Source organism: Perissodus microlepis, chromosome 7, assembly GCF_051167445.1.
Source record: "Perissodus microlepis isolate ML-2025 ecotype Zambia chromosome 7, ASM5116744v1, whole genome shotgun sequence".
Taxonomy (NCBI): domain Eukaryota; kingdom Metazoa; phylum Chordata; class Actinopteri; order Cichliformes; family Cichlidae; genus Perissodus; species Perissodus microlepis.
Window position 1 is genome coordinate 57,503,311 of NC_140467.1, and position 12,870 is coordinate 57,516,180.

At 39.3% G+C, this 12,870-nt stretch overlaps 1 protein-coding gene across 2 annotated transcripts in view; it reads left to right on the forward strand.

Moving 5' to 3' along the window:
• Window positions 1-12,870, forward strand: part of necab2 (N-terminal EF-hand calcium binding protein 2) — a 143,879-nt gene that overhangs the window by 26,216 nt on the left and 104,793 nt on the right. For both annotated transcript variants that reach the window (XM_084936230.1, XM_084936229.1), the window contains exon 3: window positions 11,954-12,062. In XM_084936230.1, the coding sequence (XP_084792356.1) occupies window positions 11,954-12,062 (109 nt within the window). The remainder of the gene's footprint in view (window positions 1-11,953; window positions 12,063-12,870) is intronic.

Sequence of the window (12,870 nt, forward strand, 5' to 3'; positions counted from 1 at the left end):
TCCACGTTGTTGCACCCATTACATTGTGTGCAGCCACACTCATCTAATAATAACATTATGTTCAACCAGCAGACTGATGATGATTACACGTCATTCCACTCTCCGTTGAGACAGAAAATAGATAAGAGTGACTGATCATCTGCTGCAACTCATCTCTTCATTCAGACAGTGTATCGTTTCCACCTGGGAATCATCTGTCACCTGAGAGATGCAGAGAGGATTATATCCCTCTCATTAAGACAAATTATGACCCACATCTCTCTTTTATTAAGAACCGAGGAGACGGTGATGCTTGAACTGATTAGTATTTACACGAAGGCCTTACTAGATGCTCCGACAAAGCAGATGAATAGATCATAGCTGATCTTACAGCGTCTTACCGTGACTCTCTTTAAGTAGAAATGTATTCATATTATTGTCAGGTTCGGAAGGGTGCCTTCAACCACAGCAGTGCTTAGAGCTCTTTAGTGTCAAATGTGTTGCCCATAGTTATCAGAAAGCTGTGAGGGTGATTGTGACCTTTTTTCATTCGGTGAGGTCATAAAAAATTAGCTTGCAGAGATGAAAATCCAATAAACAGTTAGCCTAATGATTTGTATGAGCTCAGGTTGTTAACACATCAAAACATGTTTCAGTCTCAATGTTAACATTAACATATCTTAGATTTTGAAAGCACAGTGTGGGAAATATCACTGCTAGATTGCAGATTGCAGTCATCTAAAAAAAATTTACCTTTTCTAATTGAAGTGCACAATTGTAGATACGGTGGCCACATTTTCTTAATAGGAATATGCTTGGCATATTAGTAGTTAGGTCTGTCGAGCAGAAAGGAGGTGACTTTGATGTTACTTTTAAAATCCTTCTTTCCATGCAACTCGTCCCAAGTGGGAAAGACTATTGTTACAGTATTTACTCCTTTTATCCTGAAGTTTTTGCTTCTTTAATGAAGGGGAACCCCCTCTTAGATGATCAAACATAGATTTGATCCGTCATATATTGAATCTGAAAGTGCAGGAACAAATTAAAGTTTGCCTCCACATCGCACAAATGCCTACAAGTTCTCTTCTCTCCCTTTGGCGTACTACATATCTGCCACAAATGTAAAATGTGATTAGGTGGAACAGAGATGCCCATCTCTGCCACTGATTAATTTTTAAATTATTTATAAGAATGCATTAAATTGCTGGAAGATGTAATTACGCACCAATCAAAGTTTATTTATGAGTACTGTAATGCCATTTATTTATTTATTTTTTATTAAATAATCTAAAAAAAACTACTGACTGCTCCTTTAATTGCAAGAACCCATCAAAGTCATCCCACAAATGAAAAAGGCTCAGCTGTACGAGAAAATATAAACAATCGCCTCAACTAAGCACAAGTTTGAGCTTGTTCAGTTTTTGCAGGAGAAGTGGTTTGATGCTTCAGGACCAACTGGCTGATGTGGCAAATTTAATTCTGGTTAACATCTCTACCATACAGCTACTTCCTTTGCTATTTCTAAGGAGCCTTTCAGGACTATATCACACATAATGGATGAGATAGTCCCTGACAGGTCTGCTTTTGCACACATACAGTACCTTGAAGATGTGAGACCTCTGAAAAAAGGAGTGAGAGAGAAGGGTGCAAGATTGTTCTCTTTTTTCACAACCACAAGCTTCAAAAGCACTCACCATTTTCCTTTCTTATTCCGAATTATTTATTGTTTCAATCATGTTAAATTGATCACAAATACTGATATACATTTTATTTATTTTATTAGAAATGTGCATGAAGTGTTCCTCTATTTTTTTAAATGACACTATTAGAGCAAATAGGGTTGAGTACTGTTACAGTTAGCACACTGTGTTCAGTGTAAGTCTGCAGCTGATGACCCAGTTTGCAGAGCAGTGTTAAAATGATCTTGCAGACATGCTCCCTGGTGTCAGGGTTTTCTTCTGGCCCAAAATGAACGGGGTTGGCCGGACTTTGTAAAAGAATATTCAGGTAATACCCAGGATCTGACTGTTAATCTGAACATTAATCATAAATATTTAGTCGTTGTCTGTCACTCAATGGCAACCACCGATTAGATACTACTGAATCACACTGGTCAATAAGCGTTTCCTCCTCTAATCCAGTTATTTTGCTAAAAGATACTTCAGCAGAGAAGCTAATTGGAAAGTAAGACACCACTGTTACTTTTTTTACAAACTTGAGTGAACGCTAAGTGTCCTGCCAAACTATTAGAAAGAGTGTGTGTCTGTGTTGTAGGTGGGCTGTAGTGATGGATAGGGAGAAAGGACAAGATCTGACAGCTCAGTGAAAATCACTCCTGTTCCCCATCTATCAGATGAAGCAGCTCACTGGCAGCCACACACACATACACACACACACACAAACACTCATGCACACACACTCCCACCCCAGACACACTTTTCTCTACGTAATGGAAATGTGCAGGAAATACCAGCTCATAGAAATCTAACTTTCCCTGACAAAGAAGATGATACCGGATGAAGACAGCGAGAGGGGATAAAAAATGGTTAAATAAAGAGGAGCCTGTGTTCAGAGCAGGAGAGGAAGATAAGAAAGAAATGAAGGTGGGGGAAGTGTGTGTGTGTGTGTGTTAATGGCATACAGGGAGAGAAGGCGATGGTGATATCCTGAAAGGAGGGTCAATTCCCCCTCTTCTTGTTGCTATGACAACCCATCATACAGCTCCCTAAAAATAATGATAAACAGCAAGAAGAGTAGAGGAAAGAGAGACTGCGGAGAGGAAAGCAAGACCAACTGTCTTCTGTAAAATAACACAATTAAATTAAAGGAAAGAGATGAGCAGAGTGGATGTATGTGTGTGTCTCTGAAGGGAAGAGCGGTGAAGGCATGTTCATTTTCTCTTCCTCCTCAGTATGTTGCTGCTGTGTGCAGGATGTGGAGCCCAGCAGGAAGAAGGAAGTGCTAATTGCTTCTCTTTATTCTACACTATGAAAAGAGAGAGCAGTTAGCGCAGTAGGTCCACCGCTCTGACCGTCCCCTCAGTCTCCCCTTTTATTCCGTCCTCTTTCTTTCTAACACGAGCAAGCACTCGACCTCTGTAGCAGTGAATATCTCGTGTATTAAATCCCGACTCCTTTGCCCAAGAATGTTCACCCTCAACCCTTTCTCGTTCTGTTCTGGCGGTCCAGAAGACACGGCCTCCCTCGGCGCTATTCAAACACAGGCTCCACTTGCTGATGCAAAAAAGCTTTTATTACTCCAGAGTAATAAAAGATTAGTTCCTCTCTCTCAGTGAGAGCAGAAGACAGGGGGAAGTTTTTTTGTATTTTTTTTTTTTGGGGGGGGGTTTGAAGCCAAGATTCCAAGGGATCTGCTGTAGTAGCTGGATGGCAAAAATAGCTCTAAATTAAAAGCACATAAAAAAAGCTAAGGTCTGTATTAGTGTTACTGTGTTGGTTACTGTGACGCGCTCATTAAAGAATTAACTTTAACCTGAGTTGCATACTTGATCTCGGTTTCTGCAGCCAAACCAGTGAAGCTGCCCCACTCTGAAGGAGTGTATGTCGCCCTTCACACACACAAACACACACACATATATTTCTTTTTTTTGTAGAAGTGGCTGCATCTGATCCTTTCTGACACCTACTTTGTGATGTAATTGGTCATCCTCTTATCACTTCTCTTTTCTATCTACAACTTTCTTTTTCTTACTGCTTTTAAAAACATCTGTCAGCCCTCTAAGCGTTTCTGACTGAACAAAGGACTCTGAGATCTGAACACAAGCACGTGTTACAGGCAGTCAGCCACGATGAGACTGAGGGATGTCCACTTTGAGTAACAGATTCATACATTTCAAGGCTTAACAAACAGAATACTACATAGCTCTCAATAACGCTGCTTAGAAGTGACAAAATTTCCCCTGTAGCAACTATTATATATGTCAGGGCAACTATAGCAAGCTGAACAATAGTCATAGTAATTCAATAATAAGTCACATTAATGGACTGGCATTTGTATCTTGCTTCTCTACTTTACTCAGCACTCAAAACGCTTGAAACATTTACCAACCACTGGTTTCTAAGCACTCTAAGATCTTTATCTATCACATCCGATTTATAGTCACCAATTAACCAGGGATTAAAGTGGGATTTGGCAGTCTGGGGAACCCTATGATCAGGTGTAGTGGTACAGAAGAATCACCTGGAAATAAGGCACATGATAATTTATTTTTTGAGCCTTAGTATATTTAATTTTTTTGCTGTGCAGGCTGCGATCAGCTCATATGTGTCGGCAGTGAGCTGAATTCAGTGAGATATATAAGCGGATGCTAACATGAGCTATCACAGTTGCTTTCTAACCCCTAGGCACTTAAAGTTAGTGTGAAAAGCAGAATTCAGTGAGTGACTCTTATCACCTTCTTCACATTATATTGAAATGGTTCTGCTACCTTAGACGTAGCCTAACATTGACCATGAACACCACACACTCTGCACCCGTCCAGCACAGAGCAATACTGTCAACCTGTCCACAGTGTTCTAAACTAACTGCACTAAACTGGCTAATATTCTCATGCAACCTTTGAACAAGAACAAAATTAGATGTTTTACAAAAACAGAATTTCAGAAATTATAGATCCAATATGTCATTTAAAAAAATACTCAAATAAACAAGGACATGATATGTAAGATTTAAATTTCCAATTTGTAAAATTTCACTTGCTGATCAGTACTTACCCAGTAAAATGTTTATAATCTCCCACTCCTGTCCTGTGTATCTTAAACTGCACATATCTGCTGAGCTGAAAAGCTCTATGTTAGATTACCCACTACTTAAAAAACAACAACCAAAGAAACAAAAATATTCCATCTATGCTTAGTCCTGTTCTGTAGCTCAAGCTAGATTCTGAACTACTACTTTATTTGCATCTGCAACATGAACGGGAATCAAAAGTTTGGACTGTGATAGGAAAACCCACACAGATGTAGGAAGAACATGAAAACTCCACACAGGCGCCATCCAGGTACGGAAAAAGTTGTTTCTGTTCATCTGGACATAGAGTTTTCAGTGGGAGGAACATTAAGTCACTCATCCAAGTGACTTCTTCAGTCTGGGGACTGACTGAAGAGTAACTTGGAATTAACCTTTTGGGAAATTTAAGCTGTGTTCAAATTTGTTGTTTTTGTTATTCTGCTTTATCTATGTAGTTACTGATTTGTGTAATTCATGTCCCCATCAATAAACATTCATCCAGGCTCTAAAATATAAAAGTAAACAAAGTGATCAGAATCAGTAGTTGCAGTTTTATCAAGACTTTTAATTCTTGTTGGTTGGTCTGCGATCAAATCAAATTGATCATTCTTCTAATAAGAGTTCAGTGCTTTGTTTATAAAGGTGAAACAAATTGTGATTTAATCTTGAGTGATTGCACTACTGAGAGACAGCCTGGAAATGACAGCTTTCGCAGGTGACATTTTCACCACCTGTAATTTGTGGCTCTGGATGTTATGTAGATTTGCATTTCTCCATGTTTGGCTGAACAAAGAGAGCTTTAGTTGCATGGTTTCCATTGTGGTATTTTCAAAATGAAGAAGTTTGATGAAAGAAGTGGTTTCTAAATGCCAGCCTGTTTATGTGCCCTCATCAGGACCACAGTAACGCCCCACCGGCATTATAATAAATGAACGCGGGTTTCATTCAGTCTGCGTCACATCACAAATGTGGAGTGCTGAGTATTCCCATTATATAGCCACTGACAAACAGATTTGAGATTCAAAATTATTTAGCAAATTATTTAACAATAGTCAATAAAAGTGGATGAATTTGCAATTAGCTCCTTACGTAGGTCTGAGTCACACTGAAAACATCCAAACAAATATAACAGAAAATACTGAGAAAACACAAGCAAGTTCTCTACTTGTGTCCTCATTCTGATTTTGACCCTTAAACTGTCAATGGTGTGTGCGAGAGTGTGTGTGAGAGAGATTTCCATAATTTAAGTGTTATATAAGCAGTACAGGTCGTTGTGTTTGTGCGAATATCAACCAGAATGGAGCAAAGCAAATGGGAGGATAATTTACTCAAGGAAGCATGACGAATACAGTCAACCTGTACTGAGTGGTGGTGTTGAATATGCTGATAAGTGTGTATCTGGACTCTGCTCGAAACAGACAAACTTACAAATACATGTTCTTTATTCCTCGTGTCATAGTACCCCATGTCTTCTCTTTTAATAAATATATTCTGGGTTGTATGGTATCTTACCTCGAATAAATAAACCTATAACATTTTTAAAATGGGCTAATTTCCCTTCTCGCGTGAAACAACAGTAACAATAAAAACTTTAAAAGGACCTGATTCCATATTTTCATTCTTGGAATCTGCTAAATTAGGATTTCATTACACACAGAATTCCAAATTATTCTCATTCATCTCGCATTGGATCTTGTCGCCATTCATCAATTAAGAAACGTGAATTTCCTCTTATCTGTGGAAGCCACCATCTTTTCTGTTGTGAACTACTCTGATAGTTTTTAATTCAAGATTCTTTTTGTACTTTATGTGTGTGTTTTATAATGTTTCTGGCTTAGGCCCTTGTACTGGTGTTGATTAAGTCTTTGCTTTCAGATCAATCCCCAGATACTTATGATTTAATAATCTTTAAGTGAGTCCCACTGATGCTGACCTGCTGACTAAGGCATCCTTCTTGATTCTCAAGTCTACCTTGATCTCCTCTGTCTTCGCCAAATTCAGGTGTAGCTTCTTGTACACCACTTCAAAAAGAAGCAGGCACCAGTAGTCCTCTAAGAGCCAACCCTCCCGACACAGCTCACAATCTCCTCTGAGAATGTCGGCCGATGACAGGATGAGTTGGACTTGAACTCTGAAGTGTAGAGGGTGAACAGCAAAGGAGATGACACAATCCACTGGGGTGACCTGATATTACTCACCAGAGAGGGTTAGACAAACCTCTGTCGCCTCACAGACTGTGGTGTTTAACAGTTTGACTTATATGCAGATATCTGCCTGTATATCCTTCCTTTGTTTGTGTATACTATCACACACTTCCCAGGGAAAGTTGGGTCCACCTACATATAAAACCACCCACTGCAGCTTAGAAAATGTTTGCCATATTCCCTTGAGTGTTTTTTGAATGCAGTTTGAAGCCTTTTTTAATTAATTTTGCACTAACACAACATCCTGTATTGCTAATGTACAGGACCTTGGTACTTAATTAACATATCGAAATTTCACTCCCAAACACAAGTCTGTGCAGCTTGAATAATGAGATCTTAGGACCCGTCTGTCCCGGAAGTTATCTACGCAGGATTGCAACATGACCATAAAATAACCAAAATGAAACATTCACTTTAAAGTCTCTTAAAATCGGCATTGTTATTATATGGCAAGGTTTTTGAGTCTTCAGCCAAGATATCTTGTAAGACCTATCTTCAAATTGTTGCTGAAACATCCAGAAAGATGATGCCACCACAATGACCAGGAACGTTCTTGGACTATAAAGGCAAGCCTGTTTATCCTGGTGGGTGTTCTACAAAAATAAATATGATGTCACTAAATGTTATAGATTTATGAGAACCTGAAAGAAACATCCTCCAGTAATGGTCTTGAATGTCCCAATAAATTATGTCCTCCCTATCCAAATGTTGACCAATGGAGAATACTTGTGTAAGTTTGTTCCAGTAGTGGAAAAATCTTTCTGAGAATATGAAATTCCGAGCTAGGAAAGGACATAAAGTGGATAAAGGTGTTGAGCTGCCCGTCATTTCTTTGTATTTTGCTTCCAAGGAGACAGAATTTCTTGTATTCTTTTAAAAGTGGTCTTATCCAATAAGACCACTGTTTGCTTTCTGAAGCCACTTCAAAGTTTTCCTTTGGATGTTGGCTTTTTCACTCACTTGCAGTCCAATCCTTGTATGTTTGTTAAGCCACTAAAGCATAAAAAGGCATCTAAGAAGAAGAAAAAACTGTAATTTTCTTTTTTAAAAAAATCATTGTTACTATTATCCGAAAACAGATGGATTTCATTATTATGAAGGCAATATTGTCTGACTTTAATCCACCATACAGTGCCATCTGGAAAGGATCTGATGCTTAATTTTTCAGTGTGTCAATGATCTCAAACACAGCAATGCAGTAAAGGAATACCTGGATATAAAGAAACAAACAGTAGAACACCATCAGTCATGGATTGGCCACCCCAGAGACCAGTTTGCAAATTATTGAAGCAGTACTGGAGAACAAAGTAAATTAAAGATGTTTAAGAATTAAGGTGGTCATTCAAAAAATATTAACTTTCAAATTATACTACATACTGTATTTCCATGTGTGCTTGCACATGCTTCAGTGAATCACAGGATCTATTTCCCATTTTCCAGCAAAATGTAAATGAGTGATGTAACTGACCTAATAAAAGCTAAAGAAAAAAGAAAAACTTCAAGCTACACAGAAAACTAACGAACTGTATTTTGCAGCTCATGCACTTAAAGAACTCTATAAAGATGACAGACATTTATTTTTCTGGCCTTTCTCTCCCTGTAATAAAAGTAAATGTCTTAAGGGAGTTTTAAGAGCACATTCACACTGTCTGTTTGTGTGTGTGTGTGTGTGTGTGTGTGTGTGTGTGTGTGTGTGTGTGTGTGTGTGTGTGTGTGTGTGTGTGTGTGTGTCCAAGAACTACTCAAAGTTTCGCAGTGATGTCTAGCCTTTACCTTATTTCCTCCCTCTGTTTTAGAATACTTTTCTGAGTCTGGGTAATTTCCTTTGCATCAGGATGATTTCTCTCTGTTGATTTTAGGGACGTAAAATATGGGCAATTTCATCAAATTGTGCCAATCTGCAGTTGAGACAGAATGCTGTTGGCTGTTGCATCAATCCGTCTGCTGCTGACTGCCTTGGTTTGGAGGCGAGTGGATGTCAGGGTTGTTGTACATTATTTATAGTTTGCTGGGTGAACTGCAGCATCAAGAGTCAGCTAAAATGATCCATGGATGCTGTTTAGCAGCTGACTGTGGTGCTTGACTTTCCTGTTAGTGGAATACAAATAATTAAACTCTCAACGGAGACCAAGGAAGTGGTTACATGTGTGAGAGATTATTGTGAAACACACAAAAAAGGCACATCTGAGTCTTTGACAGTGGAACAGTATAAGCCAGGAATCAGAGAAGCTGTAGGCTTTTTTGTTAGCTGTGTAATTTGGGAGTATTTCATGCTTTTGAAAATAGGGTTAGCACACTATCTGCTTTGCTTGAGCGGTGTGTTACTGGAGAATTCCTAAGTGGGCTAGCTGGCTGTAAATTGGGTCACTGCTGAATTAAACACCAGTGCTTTCTGTGCTGCTTCACTGCTGCACCAGAGAAGGCCAGGTTAGAAATAGTCATGACCACAGAGTCTAAATTCACAGTTGAGCCCTGGTGGACAGGGAGAGTGGGACTATGAACACAAGAAGTGGCATTTTAGAAGTTCGCCTCAAACAAACACGCCTTCTGTCATGGAAAGGTTATGCCAAGCGTCACCAAAAGAAGGCTATTTGTGAAGGCGTTTCTGAGTCACAATCATTTTGTGCAGCAGAAATCGACATGGAAGAACATCTGAGAGGCAACGGCTACTTTGTTGCTCTAACAAGGATCTGGAAAAAAGGAAGGCTGAAAGATATGGAGACACTTAATGGGGGGAAAAGCATAAGAAGGCATGAGATAGGCCAGAAAGAGTGTAAGTGGCTGCAGAGTTCCTGCAAGTTTTTTGACAGTTTGAAACAGGCTCGAGTTTTGACCACCACTCAGAAAAAAAGACTGCATATGGTTCTCAAAACAGACTAACAGAGAGTGCAACTGACTGTGCCAGAGTGGAAGAGGGCCAAAAAAGAAACCAAACAAAAACTAGCGGCAGAAGAATGAAGTAGGGAATAAAAAATAGATGCATCTTGATTTAAAATAAGAAATTCATAAACACATACTTCCCTAATCATGAAACTGAGAAATAGCAAAGGGGAATTATGAGGCAGACTTAAGAGCCAAGAGCAGCACATTTGAATTCAAGCCTTTATAAGGCTGCAGTCCTCCTGTCCCTGAGCTTTCTCAGTACTCCGCAGTGGTCCCCATGGCTCAACCTGCTATATCCAGTCAGCCACACTCAAGGACAAACACACTTAGAGGGCAAGGGAATTAATATTTGATATAGCTATGCATCATGTGGTGAGACAGTCAGGAATACAGGACTAGCAAGCAAAGACAGGATAGAGCCAATGCCATGAATAACCACTCCCTACTAACTAAAACAAATGTAAACTGCTGGTTGAAACAATGCTTACAGCTAATTTTACTAAGTTGCGCTGGATCAAAGTTTTATTTCATTTTTGAAACGTTCCCACACAGAACTTTACATGCTAATGATACCAAGTGGTGGGGATAAAAGTGGCAGAAATGGATGCCTCATAGGTAATTGTGCAACCAGGAGGATGCCTTGGGGCAGAGGATGGATGGATAAATGGATGGATTCATTGAAAATTCAGAAATCTTAAGCATTCTTAGTCATGCTTCTGTCAATTTTTTTAACAAATCTTTGCAAAACTGAATATGAAGCTATTTCTTTTGCTAACAATCGATGCTATAGGCTTACCCGAGGATAAATGGTTACAAAACTGTGCCACTTTTTGTGGATAGAAAATTAAATCCTTCAATATTATATCTAGTCAGAATATTACAAAGACCAGGAGTCACAAGTTATCCATATTTTTTCTTCTAGACTTTGTTTTATTGGATGTTATATAAGAAGGCTAGAAATTCAGTATTGTTGAGTGCTTTGGTTATCAGTGCAGCCCCAAAAGGCCTTGGGGTTTTGAAACATAATCGCCATTGTGTGCTTACCAAAGTGCAACACAGACAGACAGCAAGGATTCATCTGAAGGTTTTTAGCAGACTGAAGTGCATGCTGGATTGATTTTACAGCAGCTTGGGAAAGGACTGAAGGCAGTCATCATGCCAAGGATGTATGAACGTGGACGTCAGTGCGGCAAAGCAAACTGGTATTAAACTGCTGCTGATTCACAGTTAGCTGACAATATCAGAGTAATTATCAAGCAGTGATTTCATTTTTCAAATGGCAGACACAGGACTGTTTTAGACTGTTTTGAGTACAAGTTAAAGTTCTGATGAAGAGTTTGACTGGGGCTGAAGTACTGAAAAAAACGACTGAATGACTATCTCCAGGTCAGCAGAGGAGAACAGTGGTTTGATTTTGGAGATGGTTATCAGCTGAAAAAACCATCTCCACCAGCTTCAGCTTATTGTCACAGAGATAAGCTCGGAGTCAGAATTTACAGATGGTGGCTTTTAGGCTCTGCTTTATGAATAAGAGCAACGGCAAGACTGAAAACAATCAAAAGTTAAATGTCATGCTAAGACACTGGGGGATGATATTTATATTTCACGGTGGTGCAGATTTATATAAAAAGGAAAACCCTATTCACTTCAACGCACTAAAGAAAAATGCCCCAGGATCCACTTAATCAGGACAAATTAACCTCAGGGTAAGTAATAAGCTGGGATTTTTCACTCTGGACCTACAGCATCCTCTCGGTCAAGCGACTGGCTAACCCCCGTCATCCCCAGTGCTGCAACATGTCAAACCCAGGACAAAAAAAACAATGTCACTAAAATTTAATCCGTATAACTTGGAACTATTTAAACTCTCCAGATGCCATCAGGAACAAATGTTGGTTATAAAAGCGATCAGGTGGGATGAAGGTATTATTATGCAGTATTGTAGTTCAGAGCTGTAGCAGGTTGCAGTAATGACCTGTAATGTCACTTTATCTCCTTCCATCCTCTTTAGAAGCAGCAGACAGGCTTCAGTTTATATGCTTATTTAATCAGACACGTCCTCTTAATATTATTTAACATTGTTTTTGTAATTACAAATAAATGTCCTCATAGCTTTGATGGTGTCGTACTTCCTGCAGATGACGGGAAGCTGTCTCTGGATGAGTTCCAAGCATTCTTCTCAGATGGCACGCTGAATGAAGAGGAGCTGGAGAAGCTATTTCACACCATTGACTCTGATAACACCAGGTCAGCACCATTACTGCACGCCTGTTCGTGTGCGTGTTTGCCTGCAGCATGCACCGTGCATCCATAGCGGCATGAAATAAAAATGAATACAGTAAATTTACATGTGTGTGCGTGTTTTCGTGCTCACTTGGCCATGTTTTTTGTTTTTGATCCCACCGCGCCATCAATTATGAAAGTCCATGAGATGCACGCGAGTGCTTTCCTGCTGCACCACATCAGTTCTGCTTTTTCTTATGTGTGCATGCTTAGGTAGGATGTATATAATTTACCCTGCAGTGAGGAAATGTCACATCCACCTTTGAAAGCTCCTTTTATGCAGACCCTTTTGGACCAGAGCCCTTTGCATTAAATGACACTTTTAAATATAAAAATGCCAAAATAATAAAAGAGAAAAAGAAACAGGAGCAGACATGAAGGGGAAGCAGCATAAAAACAGAGGAAAGTCATTGTTACCTGTTTTTACATCTTTGCCTTTCTATTCATCTCTCTCCTCTAGACATTAACCTCTTTACAGCTACTCCCAAGATGTTTTATTTTGATTCTCACTGAATCAATTTATTGACCCTTCATAATCAGCCAGTCAGCTCAGAAGAAGCATGCTGACACAGTGGGATCTGAGTAATCAGAAGTCTAGCTCTGTTAATTTACACAACCTCCCAATCCTGCAGGCCCTCAAATAAAATGAAACCAGGCAGAACAAACGCTGACCTTTATCATTTTTGTAGAATTGAATTAGGTTTAATATATAAATCCTCCACCCTGGCTCAGGTTTTTTACATCAGCGCAATAAGTGGTCCAAGCAACAGCC